The sequence below is a fragment of the Babylonia areolata genome, chromosome 30 (assembly GCF_041734735.1).
Source record: "Babylonia areolata isolate BAREFJ2019XMU chromosome 30, ASM4173473v1, whole genome shotgun sequence".
NCBI classification, from domain to species: Eukaryota; Metazoa; Mollusca; class Gastropoda; order Neogastropoda; family Buccinidae; genus Babylonia; species Babylonia areolata.
The window spans coordinates 11,819,023-11,836,320 of record NC_134905.1 but is presented as its reverse complement, the minus strand read 5'-3'; the positions used below and the strand labels follow the sequence as shown (position 1 = coordinate 11,836,320).

Genomic DNA, 17,298 nt, shown 5'->3' with positions numbered 1-17,298 from the left:
GGACACGGGTAGTCACATTTGATGGGCTCTCCAAGACTATGTGCAGAAGCAGTGCGGAGGAGAATGTGATGGGGCAGACAGTGGGCTGATGGGAGCTTTGCACTATCCCACAACCGCCAGAAATGGAGAATGTGGGCGATGCATTTAGCAGTGCGACAACCCCACACCCTAACTAGGTTTTGGTAACAGTGACACTCACAGTCACATTCATGCACACAAACCTGTGGCACGCTTCTGACGATAAGCATCCCATCAAATTTTCATCAAAACAATACAGGTTAAAGGACCAGCAAGGCAGAAAGGTAGAGACATAAAGACAGGGAACAGGACAGACACAAAACAAAACAAAAGAAGATATTTATTAATTCAAGAACAAAATCTCCAGAATGGATAACATTTATTCAGAAAGTCCCTGGAATCTCCACAAAAGGTACTGGCGCACTTGGACACTGACAGTATAAACACTCACTCACACATACTTTGTGTGCAAGACGGTCACTCATATTTTCATACACATCCATTGTCTATCAATATTCCTAGACTTTTTAATGTTACTCTTTTAAAGGAGGAAGGTGGCAGAATTGTAAGACGCTCATCTGCCAATACAGAGTCTGTGAGGGTCTGGGTTCGAATCCCTCTCTCGCCCTTTCTCCCAAGTTTGACTGGAAAATTGAATGGAGCCTCTAGTCATTGGGATGAGACGATAAACCGAGGTTCTGTTTGTAGGACGCACTTGGTGCACTGAAAAAGAACCCATGGCAACGACAGTGTTGTCCTCTGGCAAAATTCTGGGAAGAAATCCACTGTGATAGGTACATAAATATATATGCATGCACTCAAGGCCTGACTAAGCACATTAGGTTATGCTGCTGGTCAGGCTGCCTAGCAGATGTTGTGTAGTCTGAATGCAGTGATGTCTCCTTGAGAAACTGAAACTGAAAAACTTTCTAAGTTACAATGTGTAACTGTCCATATTCTTTATTCTCTCAAATTCCAGTCATTCAGTTCTACACACACTCACTCTCTCCCCTGCCACCCCCCCCCCCCCACACACACACACACACCCGGCCCCCATACACCCTCACAAACACAGGAGAATAAAACTTGCAAGTTTGATACATTGTATGCAAAATAACCCAAGCACCACCTGTCCATACACACACAAATAGCATCAACACACAATCACCTACATTTGCACATGTACAGGCTTTGACTTTTTACCTCAAGGAAAGCTAGAACAATTTCAGAACAAGAGAGGCATGGCCTTCAAGACTCACTTGTGATACACTTAAAAAAAAAAAAAAATCTAATCGTTAAAATGTGTTCTGTATTTGTTATTATAAAGCTTCGGGTTAAAAAAACAACAAAAAACCCCCAAAAGTCCTAACCAGATTCGAACCCCGCGTGTTCGGGTGAGAAGAAACTGTCTTATCCATTACACTATCGTGGCTCCTTAATTGAAGTTCTAAAATTTAATATTTTAACATACTTTTTAAAGGGCGATAAATCAATTGCGGTATTCGCAGTGAGAATGCTGTTTAAATCATATTATTCTGGTGTATCTTGGGCATTCAAAAAATCTTAAAGGGCAATAAAAAATTCTTTTGAAGTCCGCGGTAAAGGAGACGTGGCTATCGCCGCAATCACACTGCAACATTTAGCCGTTTTCTCTAGATCTAGATAGATGTACAAGTTTTGTTACACCCGTCGGGAATGTAGTACGACACGGTCGATTCAATTTCTCTTTTATGTTCATTCTAGTTTCATAGTTTTAAAGTTGATATGAAAATTTAGTATTTTGTTAAACTAATAACATGTAGAGCCAAGTACAAGTACTTCTAAAGGTTGTAAGAAGTGAAAAGGACTTCATTTTGACAAAAGTCAAGACTGGAATTTTTTTCGTTTCATCGTGATCAATTCAAGGGTATTAACTTGCATGGTTTACAATTTCTAACTGTGGATTCTGACTGATTCTGTGGATATTTTTATGGCAGTTTGGGGCATAATCCAGTAAGTGATGAGGCGTTCACAAATCTTTCTCTGAATAAATATTTAACTGTCTCCTTCTCCAACTTTCCATCACATGTTATCGTGTATTGTCCATTGAATATAGGACTGAATGGGCAGGTCAACAACTTGAAACAAAATGGCATCGTTCGCGTTCGCAAAGAATATGAGCACACGCTTTGAATGTGAATAAATATGTGTACGCAACTGATTTTTGCCCATGACCTTCAGGGCTCAGCCAATAGATCTGTAAAGTCCACTCGTATTGATTTTAGTATTTTACAAAAAAGACCACTTGGACGAATGAACATAGTGAAAGCCCTGTACACTATGTATTGAGTATAATTTCAAAATGTAATGTTTAAGATGAGAAAGATCAGTTTAAAGCAAATTAAGTTCCCTAGCATTAATTACAGAGTAATTTCCCTTTTTTACTATCTGCACCAAAACGTTTGCAAAATAAATAAAACTTCCATGCTCAGCTAAAGAAGTTCCTGTTTGAACAAAAAATGATAATAATGACTGCTCTTGTTGTTGTGTCAGAATATCAGATCAAAGTGCCAAGTTTAGAGAATACAAAAAATATAACAGTAAATGCAGTTTGCATATATTTTGGCTTCTTTTTTTAATTTTTTTGTGCCCATCCCAGAGGTGCAATATTGTTTTAAACAAGATCAAAGTCATAATGCCATTTAAATCATGTTATTTTGCTATATCTCAAGCATTAAAAATTTTCTTTCAAGTCCCAGGTATAGGAGATGTTCCCATCCCCTCAAAAACACTGCAATATGTGTCCGTTTTTATTGATCTGCAAAGATCCATGTTCAACAAGCTGGTCTTTCCACTCACTGAGAAACTACAACACCATCCATTCAATTTCTTTTTTCTTTTCATTCTAGTTAATTCAGTGTCCACTTTAAAACATTCATATGCAAACATGTCAATGATTATTTAAGAAATTCTTTTAATTTGGCAGTTGAGATGTTACCGTTGCATCAGGCTTTGCAACATGTTTTGTCAAGATCTGCACTGACCAGTGCCGTGTAGACGAGGCAGTGAAATGGTCAATTCAAAATTTCTTTTCTGTTCATTCTAGTTAATTCAGTGTCTACTTTAGTATATTCATATGCAGTAAACACGTCAATAATGTAGTTAGTGTCACTGTATGTGTTCTGTCCAGAATGTGTATTTCTTTGCTTTTAATTGCGAACAAGAAAAACGTGGTCATGGTGTCTTATCTCCAGACAATCGGGCAGCTGCAATGGGGTAACAGCGGTTTTCAGAATCCAGAACGAACATCAATGAAATAAACTGTTAATGATTCGGAATATGGCTAAATTCGAGAGACGTACAACCTATTATTGGTATGACTCTGAAGATTTTTTCCCTCCTATGTTTAAGCCAAATTTGGTATTGGCAGACAAAGTATTTCAAGAGTAAATGGCAATGTTAAAGTTTACCATGGACACACACACACACATACAAACAACTGAACACCGGGTTATAACATGGACTCACTTTGTTTACACAAGTGAGTCAAAAATGCACACACACTGAAAATGACTGACTGAATGCCTCGAACATGCCATACTCACTTATCTCTTTCTCACCTTCCTCTCCTTGTTTTCACAATGCCATGTACTGATGGATGTTGTAGTGTTTTAAGTGAATACAAAATGATTTCTCAAAAAAAAAAAAAAAAAAAAAAGGAAAAAAAAGGAAAAAAGATGCTGAGGTAATGTTTTTCGGGCAGAGCAGCACAAAAAGTGAAGAAGCTAGGTGGAGGAATCCGTCTGCTTGTAGTGCCTGAACTCTGGCTTCAGTTCCCACATGTTCTTGTGCGGCGCCTTCATGTTGTACACACAGATCTCCTGCAGAATCTCCTTCAGGTATGGCTGGAAGTCAGATCATTAACAGTACATTCATATGATACAGTGCTTCAACCAGCTGAAAGTGCTTTACGATAGTACAGACAAAAAACCCCCCCACACACACATGGAAGAAATAGGTGTGGATCCACAGAATACATCAAATGGAGTACCTTAATTTTGCAGAAAGAACTTGAAAATGAATTTTTTTTTGTTTTAACACTTTCACCACTACGATTCTGTGTGAAAAACACCCCAGAGTGCCAAATATTTTAGACTTGAAGTTCTTGAGAGTTCACGCCATGTGTCGAAACAGCACAGTATACTTGGTCATTTCAAACTGGGTAAAGGGGAAATGGGTAGTCAACTTCCTATTCAGTATTGCATAGGAAAGATGGCTGCAGCTGTCAAGCTTTAATAAATAGTATAAACAGTCGGTTTAACATGACCTCTCAATACCTACTTAAGTTGCCAATGGTGTTGAACTGTCTAGTCAACAGGTCACCTACAGCAGCAAAAGGGTTAAAGAATGTGAGTGAGGGGCTGTAATGGAAGTGAGTGAAATGTCAAGTTAGGGATAAAACAGTCAGCACAGGCAGGGGGCAGGCATCCATCCCACTGCCACTCACACCACTCCTCTCAAATCCCATACACCACAGCTCCAAACACCCACCCACCCAATTGTCCATGACAACTGGCCTGGCAGACAGGTGGAAATACTCCTACTGTCTCTTGGGCAACCAATGTTGACTGTGTCAGTGCAATGGTGACTGAGCAGTCAGTTTCAGTGCAGACAAACGCACTTCACTCCTCCAGTTTTCACTTTCACCCTTCACCCCCACCTTGATCTTTCTCAGAAGGAACCCCAGCACAGACTGAGTGCAGTCTCACGAAGGCAAGGCATCTTCTACAACTAAAACATGTCAGCTATAGACCTACTCCCTTGATTTCCTTCTCTCAGACAAACATCATGTGTGCAGAACATGCCATCCACAGCACATTTTGACTTTGGTTTTAAATATCGTCACATTGGCCTGTTTTGAGCAATGAGCAATATGCTCCTGTTCAAGTTAATGTTTTCCAGCTCTGGAAGTCATAGACTTTCACACCAAAAAGAGGCCACTGGTGGCTTTCACAAACAAAATTCTGGGAAATAAAGAAGAAATACAACCAAGTGACAAGGAATATAATTGGCTGTTGCTTATCTCATATTGAAGGCAATAACAAGGAAAGAACACATGCAAAATTTCAAATCAGTATCTCCAATAGTTTCTGAGATATCCCAGTTTGAATATTTTGTATATGCACATGTTGCGTCATTTTGCAATACAAACTGATTTTTAGACATGCCATGTGTGGTCGCACTATGTGCCTGACAATGCGTGGACTGATTTTACATCATTTTCATATTGCTGTCAAACAGAAAAGACAAAAACATTGAGTGTATAGCAATCCAAATCATTTTTATTCATCAGCAAAATCACCTAAAATGTGTCAAAATCACTCGCAAAATGAGACAAAAAGCCTATTTTACACCCTTGCCAAAGTCTAGGAAATTTCCGAATGTGCCCAAAAATTCTTTCAGACGCATAATTCACTCAGTCACTGCTTAGATTTTGTTGATTTTTTTGCAAAAACTACAATCTTCACAAACAAAAAAGTGTAGACAGCTAAATGACCCTTATAACTGCAATTTGTGAAGTGAAAAAACAGTGTGTGAGTTAACACAAAATCACACCACAGGCATATCATTGCATCTCCACTTCTAATTGGCCTACAGAGATGGTTCACATATCAAAATGTTTGTCTGCATCTGACTTATCCAACTATCATGCATACAAAGTAATGTCATGCATTGTTTCTGACAAATAAATTGAATAATTCTCACTACCCCACCCCCGCCACCAGACACTCTCTCCAGCACTTGCCTTTCTTTCCCAAATACACCAAATTGATATAACATTTCACTATTTCAGGAACCTTCTCACCTGTTATGAATAACAGTTGCATATATCTGTCTGAAATATACCTATATATATGAAAAAGAAACTTATGCTGACTTCCACTCTCTGTATTTCTCGACAACTGCATCAAACTCCTTCACACACCATGTTCCCCCATTGGTGCTGAACATGTCCAAGTTCCAGGCCAAGACAAATTCTGAATCGATTGGATCACAATCAATTGCATCTGGCCATTTGAATGCATTCCTGTCTCCCCAGCTGGTCATGAATGCTATTGTGGCTCTTGTTGGAGATACAACTTCAAGGACTTCTCCAACGTAAAATTTGTCGTCGTAAAAAACAGCCACTTTTTCTCCTTGCTGTGTGAAGTGTCCAGGCTGCATGTCCTTGGTGCTGGTGTCAGTGGAATCTTGAGCAGTGTCCCTGTTGCTGGTGACTGACGGTTCTCCAGTGCACGATGACTGCCCAAGATGAAGTGGCACAAAGCGTGACCTTTTGGACGGTGGTTCATCAGCGACTATGATTTCTGCACTAGGGCCAGCTGGTCCAGTTTGTTCAACATACTGACACAGAGAATTGGTCAGTTCCCGGACAGTTTTTTTGGCCATGATCAGCAGTGGATCCTTTGCACCCAAAACAATTTTGTGGTACTGGATCTGAAACCGCAGGGCCTGTCTTTTGGCATGGAGTGTTCTCAATGCACCAACATGTTTCCTGATCTGTGCAGTTGTCACCCACACCCCCCCTATCTTTTGGACTGCTGTTATGATGTCCATTCTTTGCTGTTTTTGGAGATGGTCTTTCCGAATCTTCTCTTCATTTTTTTTCTGGATCCTTTCTCTTGCTTTCCTATTCTCTTCCTCTTCATTCTCTGGGTGGTGTTTTCGGAGAGAAGTGGCAGCAGTCTTTGCCACATCAAGCAGCTGTTGTTGTTCCTCTGCAGACTTGTGGGCCAACCATGATGCTGTTTCATTCCTCTTTGCATGATAACTGAGGAGTGGTGGTGCAGTGAGCTGTGATGTCGCTTGAAATGAAATGAAATTATGGTGCTTAGAGCCTTGCCGACCACTAAGGCCATCTCAAGGCTATCGCCGCGTCAATAACTACTACAAGGATAAAAAACCAACCAATTAAAATGAGTCACCACTTCAAACTTTCCACTCCAAAGTTAAAAAAAACTTCCATAGTTTAAAACCTTCAAATCTGGTTAAAAATGTTCACTTCTTTTAAGAAGTCCATCAGCGCCCATGGAGGGACATCACGAAACAAAGTCTTCAAAGAAACCGCCGTGTAATGTCTGCGTCTAACGTCATGCAGATCCCAACAGTCAAGGAGCACGTGTTTCATGGTGAGAGGCTCATCACAGGGAATGCATCGAGGGGCCTCTTCCCCCTTCAACAAGTAAGAATGAGTAAAAAAAAGTGTGCCCCGCACGCAGTCTGCACAGCACAGACTCCTCCTTTCTGTTCTTCACCCCCGAGGGGAGGGTATCTTTTAGGTCTGGACGGATCTGGAAGAGCTTGTTGTCCGTCTGGGTGTTCCACTCCTCTTGCCAAAGATCCTTAACGTAAGTGTTCACCTTCCGCTTCATGTCTGTGTATGGTACAAAGGATCTGGATAATTCTTTCTTTACAGCGTTCCTGGCCACCAGGTCCGCCCTTTCGTTACCACGAATGCCAACATGTCCGGGAACCCAGGCCAACACAACCTCGTATCCTTTCTTCGTTGCGAGAGTAAAAGCTTCATAAAATTCCAGCAGTTTGGGATGAGTGATATTCCTGCAGGCGATCGCCTCCAGGGCTGACAAGGAGTCGGAAAAGATCATGAATCTCTTTTGTTTCGAAGAGAGAACCATTTTTACTGCCAGAACCAGTGCGGTCAGTTCCGCAGTGTACACCGAGCTGTCAGACAGGATGTGTTCCGTTGAGGGCCAGGTCAGGAAAGGCGGGACAAAACGCAGATGCAGCGACTCCGTCCTCTGACTTGGAACCGTCAGTGAAGATACTTTGAAAAGTGGGGAATTTGTGGCAGAGTTCCGAATAGTAAGTTCTGTAGGCCAGAGAACTGGTGAAGTCTTTACGGTATGAGGCCAGATCGAATCGGACCTCAGGTGTTCTAGGTCCATGGAGGGCTGTCAGGGAACTTGGAGAAATCCGAGATGCCACCGACATCCAGATCGGCATTTTCTAAGTGCGGCTGAATGCGGAGTCCGAGAGGAGGGATGCAGTTTGGGTTGTCTGTAAATTTCTTGTCGAAAGGGTTGTTGAATACAGCGTCGTAAGCAGGGTTTGTAGGTTCAGAAAACAATTTCAAATAATAATTTAGGGTCAGCTTCAGTCTGCGGTTGGAGAGAGGCGGTGCACAGGGGTGGTGCGGAACGCACCTAAGCTGAGACGGAGCCCTTGGTGGTGTATAGGGTCCAACAGTTTCAGGTAAGACGGTCTGGCCGAGCCGTATACTACACTTCCGTAATCCAGTTTGGACCGGACCAGGTGCAAGAGAGTTCTCTTATCAGCACCCCAGTCCGTGTGTGCCACAACTCGAATGATGTTCAGGGCTTTTTTGGCAAGATATTTTCAGCTGTTTAATATGGCTGAGGAAGTTCAGCTTCTGATCAAAGACGACCCCTAAAAATTTGGCTTCCTTGACCGCCGGGATGGTGGATTTTCCCAGACGGATTTCAGGGTCCGGATAGAACTGGCGAAAGTTATGAAAATGAACAGATTCAGTTTTGGAGGACGAAAATGTGAAGCCATTCTCCTCTGCCCAACACTGGATTTTGTTGACGCAGAGCTGAAGCCGTCGCTGGATGCTGGCATACGTGCTGCCAGTTGCACACAAGGCGAAATCGTCCACGAACAGCAAGCTGTCCGATCCCTTCTGAACGGATTGAACGATGTCATTAATTTTGATGCTGAAGAGAGCCGGTGACAGAATGCTCCCTTGCGGAACACCCAGCTCCTGCTCGTGAATGTCAGACAGGGTGGTGCCGACCCTCACCTGGAATTGTCTGTCTTGCAAAAAGTTGTGGATGAACTGGGGCAGGTGTCCTCGGAAGCCGAGCTTGTGCAGGTCCGAGAGGATTCCAAATTTCCAGGTGGTATCGCAAGCTTTCTCCAAGTCAAAAAATATGGCCACCACATACTGTTTGTTTACAAAGGCATTTCTCACAGTGGTTTCCAGACGAACCAGATGGTCAACGGTAGATCGATGCTTGCAGAAACCGCACTGTTCTTTTGCCAGAAGGCCGTCGGTCTCTAGTTTCCACATCAGTCTACCGTTGACCATCTTCTCCATCAGTTTGCAGATGCAGCTGGTCAGTGCTATTGGGCGGTAGTTGGAGGGGTTCAAGGGGTCTTTTCCCGGTTTCAGCACCGGGATTATGAGGGCTTTCCGCCAGGAGGGTGGAAAAAAGCCTGTGATCCAGATGTGGTTATAAACTTTGAGCAGGGTGTCCAGACAGGTTTCGGGAAGATGCTTTAAGAGTTTATAATGGACCTCGTCCATTCCTGGACAGGAATCCGTACAGGTCTGAAGGGCAGATTTAAGTTCATTCATTGTGAAAGGAAGGTTGTAATTCTCTGTGTTGTCGGAAGAGAAGTTACAGGGTGTTTTTTCTGTCCGGTTTTTGGTTTTGAGAAACCGAGCAGATTTGTTAGCAGATCTCGAGTTCTGTTCAATTGTGGAGGTAAGCAAATTGGCAACTGCTTTCTTCTCTGTGACCAGAGCGTCTGAAAGTTTAAGATGATGAAAGGTTGGGCATACGTTTTTGCCCTTAATTCTTTTTAAAACCCTCCACACTTTCTTCTTGGGTGTGTTGGAGGTTAAGGAAGAGCAAAAATCTCTCCATGACTTTCTCTGCTCCTTTTAAAAACATACCTGGCTTTCGCCCTCAGCTGTTGATGGGTTCGAACGCTATCGGTCTCCGGTCTCCGAAAGACACGTCGCTGCGCTCTCTTCCGAGACTTACGGGTCTCCCGACAGTCCGCGTTGAACCAGGGCGTTCTTGGCACCTGAGGCTTGGAAGTAGACGATGGGACTGCTGCTTTGGCGCAATCTAAAACGATCTGAGTCAGAGTGTCAGCAGGGTCCTTGCTTTTCAATACTGTTTCTTCCTGCAGCTCCGCTCTTATCTTCATAGTAAAAATTCCCCAGTCTGCTTTGTCATAGTTCAGGCAGTCAGGCAGAGAGTCACATTCTCCATCTGTGGGGTGGAGGATGACAGGAAAGTGGTCACTCCCGTGCAGATCGTCGTGCACTTTCCACTCGTAGTCCAGGACCAACGATGGATCGCAGACCGACAGATCTAAACACGAGAGCTTTCCAGAGGACAGATGAAGGTAAGTGGGAGACTTGTCGTTAAGACAACACAGGTCCATATCAGAAAGAAGGTTTTCCAAGAGAAGACCTCGGGCTGATGTCATCTCACTTCCCCAGAGCAGGGAGTGTCCATTGAAGTCGCCCAACAGTAAAAACGGTCGTGGGAGCTGGTCGACCAGGTTCATGAGGTCCTGCCTCAGAACACGGACAGCAGGAGGAAGGTAGAGAGAGCAGACAGTGATGGTTTTCTCAAGTGTGACTCTGACTGCCACCTCCTGTAAAGGGGTGCTTAAAGGAACTGTACTGTATAAAAGGGACTTTTGAATAAAAAGAGCGACACCTCCCGTCAATCCCTCTTGCTTCGGTTGAGCGGGTTTAAAAATGGAGTTAAAACCAGAGAGAGATAAAACCTTGCCATCTCTTTGCAGAGTCTCCTGCAGCGCCAGCACTGAAGGTTTCAAAGCACGACAAAGCAGCTGAAGTTCCTGGAAATTGGCGAAGAACCCCCGGATGTTCCAGTGGATCACTGCCATTAAAAAGGTTAAAAAAAAAAAAAAAGCAGCAGCCTATTCCATCGCTACCCCCTGCTCCTCTGCTTGCGGTGGCTCAAGGTTGGCCAAGATGGAGTACTTATTTCTAGAATTTAATTTTTCTGATTCCGACCAAGTCGGAATATCCACCACCTTGGCTCTTCCCGATCCAGCCGAGGCCGCAACCCTCCCCTCCTTGAGTTTTGGAGGTACAGGGGGTTTCTGGCCACTTCTGCCAGCCCGAGGGCCAGGCAGACGAGAGGCGGGGCGAGGGGAGCTGGGGGGTTGGGGGAGGGGGGCGGGAGGCAGACAACGTGCCTCCGCCCGAGGCTTTCCGCTCCCGCCCAGCAGCCCCTGAGGACTGCCGCACAGGATGGGAAGGGGTGGACACGGCGCCTCCACCCAAGGCCAACGGTTCTAACAAGGTAGGCACGTCGTCCGTCTGCGTCCCTGTGGACATCGTCTGGACCGCGACGTCCACCATCCTGGGTCTGACGACAGAGGCGTAAGACGCCTTAGGCGACGCGGCCTCCACCTGTTTCCTTGCCTCAAAGAACGATATCTTCTTTTCTGTCTTCACCTTCTGGATTTCCTTTTCCTTTCTCCAGGCGGGGCAGTCTTTCGATGAGGACGGGTGGCCGCCTCCGCAGTTCGCACAACGGGCTGGACTGACGCATTCGCCCTGGTGCGCCACCTTTGAACAGGTGCCACACGCCTCTTCCTCCTTGCATCGGTCCTGCACATGTCCAAATTTCTGGCATTTGAAACATCTTAGAGGGGACGGCACGTACAGGCTTACACTCACCATCAGGTATCCGACTTGAATGTCCTTGGGGACATTCGGGCAGCAGAAGGTGAGGAAAAATGTGTTGGTCGGGACTCTGTCCGACCCCTTCTTCACTGTCACCCTGTACACGTCAGTCACTCCCTGAGATGACAGCTCGCTCTTGATCTCAGCTTCAGACACTCCTCTCAACTGCGGGCATCTGATGACCCCCTTTGAACAGTTCAGACCTTTGTGAGGGGAAACCTTCACCGCCCTATCCACAAAAGTGGTCGCCTTGAGCAGAAGCTGTGTCTGCCTTTTAGACTCTGTCTCCACGAAAAACGATCCGCTCCTCAAGCCTCTTGATGGATTTCAGTGAGCCTGCCAGACACTGGAAGCCCTTCTGGATAGCGAAGGGGCTGAGAGCCGACAAGGGCTTGTCGTCATCAGCGCCTTCCATCACAAGCCACGACGGCCAAAATCCAGAGGTCTCAACGACCTCCGAATCTGAGTCCGAATCGTCTGTTCCTTGTCTTCTTCTTTTTCCGAGTTTAGGGGGGTGTAGTTGTTTGAAATTCATGTTTAAATAATTGTATATTCATCCCTCCCTTACCCACCCACCAACCTGGGGCCAGGGTCAAGGGAACACCAGCTTGACCCCTTCCAGGTTTCGGGAGGGATATACGACCAACAGCCTAGCTCCAACGTGTTCCCCCCCGATCATGCCCAGCTCCCGGGGACAGAGAACCGAGCACTACGGGGGTTATCTTCGTTAGCCTCTAAACTGTCAGTCTTGACCCAGCCCCACGAAGGGGTAGCCGATTGACACACACGGGCCAATGTGTGCCGCCTGTCTTAGGAGAGGTCCAAGCCAAAGGGATGTGTTGAGAGCAGCGTGCTCTCTCAATCACCAGGATCTCATTCCCCTCCATCACAGGTCGCGCCACACGGCAAACACGGCGGGCCTGAAGAAGGCCGCAGAGAAAAAAGAATGTGGAAAAGAAGGCTTGATGGGGAGCTGAGGACAGAAAAGAGGCGGTAAAAAGAAGAATAGAGAATAGCGAAAGGGACAGTGGGTCACGTTTAGTTTGGGCCTCACTCACGACCTGTTCGGCATGGGAAGCCCTATCAGGGGCATCAGTACAAAAACCACCACTTATTCAGCCCTAACAGCTATGATGGCTATGTAGGCTGTCAAGACCTGGGACCAGAGCAGCAAACCCCAAGAAGCACTGATGCCCCCGCCGACATAGCTCGCTCAATCACTGGCCACTAAGCCTCCCGACCACGATAAGGTAGTGACCCTCCCGGGAGGGGGTCAAGAGAACACCAGCCTGACCCCCTCCAGGTTTCGGGAGGTGATGTCGCTTGTTCAGACCAAAGTCAAGGTCACCAAAGTTTGCTTCCCCAAACAGGTTGGTTAACTTGCAGTGAGCCATTCCGTGACGTTGCTCTTCTGTTGGTGGCTGACTGTACTTCCCCCCAGGGAGAAAGTCATCAAGCTGCCTCTTTATCACACAGAGAAACTCTCTGCACATGATCTGTAGCAGATCTTTCAATGGTTCATTTTGCCGCAAGCAAAGTGCAGTGTCCTGGACTGATCTTACTGGAGGCGTTTCCTCCATGAAAAATGTCTCCAGTGTTGATGGAAGAGACTCGAGGACACCTTCCAGCGCTGTTCTGTCTTCAGTGATGTGTTCCAGGTGGCCAGACAGAGTCTGTACATGCTTGTACATGTCCAGATAATGGATGCTGCTGTTGATGAGCATCCAGAATGGCCCAGCAACACAAACATACACAACAGCCAAAGCAGACACCATCAGCATAATGTTGTCATCCTGCACATCTTCCAGAACACTCTGTTGCTTCTGGTTCAGAGTTTTGTCACTGAAATTTGTGAAAAAATCCACAATGTCCTGTCTGTGGTAGAGGATGGCAGCAGTGCTCTTGAACACGTTATTAAAATGGTTTGCGCGAAAGCTGCCAATAGTGTTTTTCTTTTTCACCATTGGAAGGGATAGATATGCCATCCAGTCATCTTGACAGCCATTTTTCTCATCCCCCCTGGGACCAAGGACGTCACAGGCAGTTCTTACCAGTCAAAGTGCTGCAGGGTGTTTTGATGTTTTTTTGAAGTGACTGAATGAGGCAGTCAGGTCCCTCCCAAGTTTTCCACTCCAGTCTTGTCTGTCCTCAAAATGATGCAGTGCCCGTGATGTTGATTCTGATAAGCCTAGCAGAAAATGAGCACTACAAAACAGAAACTAAAGGCCAGCATCTTCTGACAGAAGCTCTTTTTTTGCCTCACAGAGCTTTCTTCCAAAGCTTTTCATTGTTGCTGCTCTGTCTGTCATGGTTGCAACCATATGTGACGCTGCACGCGAAAATCATGGATAAGTTGCAGCCACACATTTCGCGCTATACGCTATAATGTTTTTTCTACGATGTCCCAAAGTATTATATACAAAGTAATTCTACTTTATTTTAATGTTTTCCTGTTGGGACATGAGAGTAAACTTTAGGAAATCAGCGAACTCTTCTGCCCCACTTTTGAACACGATTTTGAACAGAAAAAATTGCGTAAGAACATAACCTCCAGGTTGTAAACAGTCTCTAGTCCTATTTCCATACTGTTCTCAATCAGTTTGTTTGTGTTTATGTGTAGTAATTCAAAGTTTTTTGTGAGACCGCAGGATTTGAACGACTTATCTATGACAGACACTGGCTGACACTCAATTCATCACTGCTAAAACTTTCAATTATTTCCAAAAGTAGCACGCTTGTACTGCCTACGTCTTGATTTTCAGTGCTCTCCGTGTTTTGTGAAAGCCACAATAATTGCCTGAAGTGGGTGACTGTGATTGTGTTTTAGGAACACGAAGCACAATGGCGACGCAGAAACTGACGCACGCAGATAACCAAGCTGTTGTCGGAAACAATGGATTTCACCTCGCCAGAACTCGTTGAAGCAGTGACAGAATACTTTGGTGATGAAAAATCATCAGAAATCGATGATTTTTAGCAGTAACGATGAAGAAACCCAACCTTTGCCGGAGGAGAATGGTGATCAACACGAAGACCGAGACTCTAGTAAGTTTGCTTCGCCAACATCATTCACGAAGCTTTCGCTTTGGGTTTTAGTTTGACGCATTTTTAAAATTTTGTGAATTTATGGTGAACTAGAATTACTTACATGAAACGATAACATGTGTCGTTTGATTACTGTAAATGTTAACCCGACTAGTTGGAAACATCCACCTAAAAATAGTAAAACAAGTGACAATGTTGACAAGTGGATGCTATTTTTACTAACAAACTGACAAGGCAAAAGCTGCAGTTGGGAAAGCCCTTCACTACCAGTCAAAGATTATCAGTAATCATGGCATGTTTTCACACTTTACTGAAGGTGTTTGAGATATTTCACAGTCTATAAGTCTGTAAAGAAAAAGAAGAAATGTACAATGCATTTCAGATGCTTGAGAATGTGTAATCAAGTGTTTATTTGTGACTGTATTTTGTGCAGTCATTGTCAGTGTGTGTGTGTGTGTGTGTGTGTGTGTGTGTGCGTGTGTGTGTGATGACTGTGTCAGCCTGTGTATTGTCTGTGTGCATACATGATGTTAATTACATGCATGTGTGTGCATGTGTGCATGTGTGTGTGTGTGTGTGTGTGTGTGATGATGATGATGATGATTGTGTCAACCTGTGTATTGTCTGTGTGCATTCATGATGTTAATTACATGCATGTGTTTGCATGCATGTATGATTTCATGAGTGTGCTGTGTGTTTGTGTGCATGTGTGTGTGCATGTGTGTGTGTGTGTGTGTGTGTGTGTGTGTGTGTGTGTGTGTGTGTGTGTGCGTGTGCTAATGCTTTTTATATAAGTGTGTTTATGTATGTGTGTATGCTTGATTTCTTCTTATTATTATCAGTTTCATATTTGGCAAAATTTTAATCATTACTTAATTGTACTTTGTAGGTCTGTCTTACTGGATATCTTTTCACCTATGGGACTCCAGGAAGACCAAAGAAAACCAAAAGACAAGGTGCATAAACTTCACATGTGATTGACTGAATTGTGTTTCTAAAGTGTGTGGATAAATTTGGTGAGTACTATTATGTTATTATGTTGTTTTGTTTTGTATCACCTGCCTATCTTCAATGACGGTGTTATACAGGTATACTCCGGTGTGTCACCACAAGGGTAGCACAGATATAACACATGTATACAAGCCATCTCATGCAGATCAAAGCTCATACATTCCTGTACATTGTCAGAAAGTTTGGAGTGATTCTGATTTTTTTTTCTACAATTTTTTTTTCAAAGTGTGAAATGCGAAACATCACCCATTTATTTCTCAGTGTTTACACCCAGTGAGCATGATTTGGGGACATTTTGACAAAACAGCAATTATTTGGTGATACTGAGCGCATTTCCAAAGTTCTGATTCTTTCTTGACATTTTGGTACCAGTCAATTGCTGTTGAAAATTCTTATGAAAAAGTCATAACTATGTGAATGTTCCCAAACTTTAAACCCAATTTTCTCAGAAGTACGTCAGCGACTGCCGAGAGACTCAAATGCATGTATCTCAGAAACTAATAAAGATAACTGAATTCTGTTTTCTGTGTCTTATTCAGAATTCTCTCTACTTTCAGATAAACCTATTATCTCATTTTGTGAATTTTGACCCTTATCCATGATTTTCTCGTGCACCATCACATATGTCTAAAAACATCTTTCACTATGTCCTCCGTTTCTTGATATGTGGCTGTGCCCAGGAATGAAATTTCATGCATCAGTGTCATGGCGACATCAATCAAAGTGTCTGTATTCTCTCAATCTACAGAACAAAACCCCAAAGCCAACTGTTTACCACTCTGAAGAGTGATCTGATGACCAACTTAGAAGGTCACAAAGTTGAATGTTCTGCTTGGAACAAAGATGGGACAGAACACACTTTATGACAGGGCCTACACGACTTGCTGCAATTTCATTTCCCATCAGCTCAATAACAGGCTTGGACAGTTGGTGTGTAATGACCTTTTGGTGTTCTGAGCTGTATAGACTCTTGAGCAGTCTCTTCTTGAAGTTGAACAAGTCTGAGTAGATTTGCTTCCAAGCTTGAGATCTTCTGTTTCAGTGTTGCCTCTCTTCTCACTGATTTTATGAAACGGCCCTTTTATAAGGTCAGCTCTTTCTTGATTGTCTGAAGGGCAGCTTCTTTCTCTTCTTCAGCTTGTTCTGCTGTCTCAACTTGGCTAGATAAATCTGTAAGCCTGTTTTGAGTTGAACTGATCTTTTCTTGTTGCCTCTTAACATTATTGGAATTTCTGGCATAAGCGGCACACAACTTTGATTTAGCAGACAACTTTTCTTTCAAGTTCTCAGTTTCATTTCTTTCTGTGTCAAGATCAGACTTTGTTTCAACTAGTGCTGTCTTCACAGATCATCCAGTTCTTTCCTCAGTGATGAAGTAACTGACTTCAAAGCTTCATTTTCTGCAAGGAGCAATTCCTTCTCTTCCTTTACTTCTTTTATTTGGCACCGAAGCTTTCGGTTTTCTTCTTTTTCTTTTTTCATTTCATTCAGCATGGTGACACACTGACATTCACAAATGGTATTTGCAGTTGTCATGTCAGTGTGTGAACTGACATGACTGTCACTATCAGCAGTTGTCAAATCAATCTGTGAACTGTAGTGTCTGTCTTTCACAGTCTGTTTTCTTGAGGTGCTCAAAATGAAATCAAGAAATGTCTGTTCATGGAGAGAAACATCTTTTACTTTGTCTTTGTGCTTTTTCATCAGAGCATCTACTTTTTTCCTGATCTGATTTTTTGAGT

General features: G+C 43.8%; 1 protein-coding gene and 1 pseudogene across 1 annotated transcript in view; both read right to left on the bottom strand.

Moving 5' to 3' along the window:
- Positions 1 to 383: 383 nt before the first annotated feature.
- LOC143275277 (general transcription factor IIF subunit 2-like) overlaps positions 384 to 17,298 on the bottom strand; it is a 99,306-nt gene continuing 82,391 nt past the window's right edge. The window contains exon 7 of the mRNA XM_076579261.1: positions 384 to 3,902. Coding sequence (XP_076435376.1) covers positions 3,783 to 3,902 — 120 coding nt within the window. The 3' untranslated portion in view covers positions 384 to 3,782. The remainder of the gene's footprint in view (positions 3,903 to 17,298) is intronic.
- On the bottom strand, positions 5,266 to 16,263 carry LOC143275208 (uncharacterized; annotated as a pseudogene).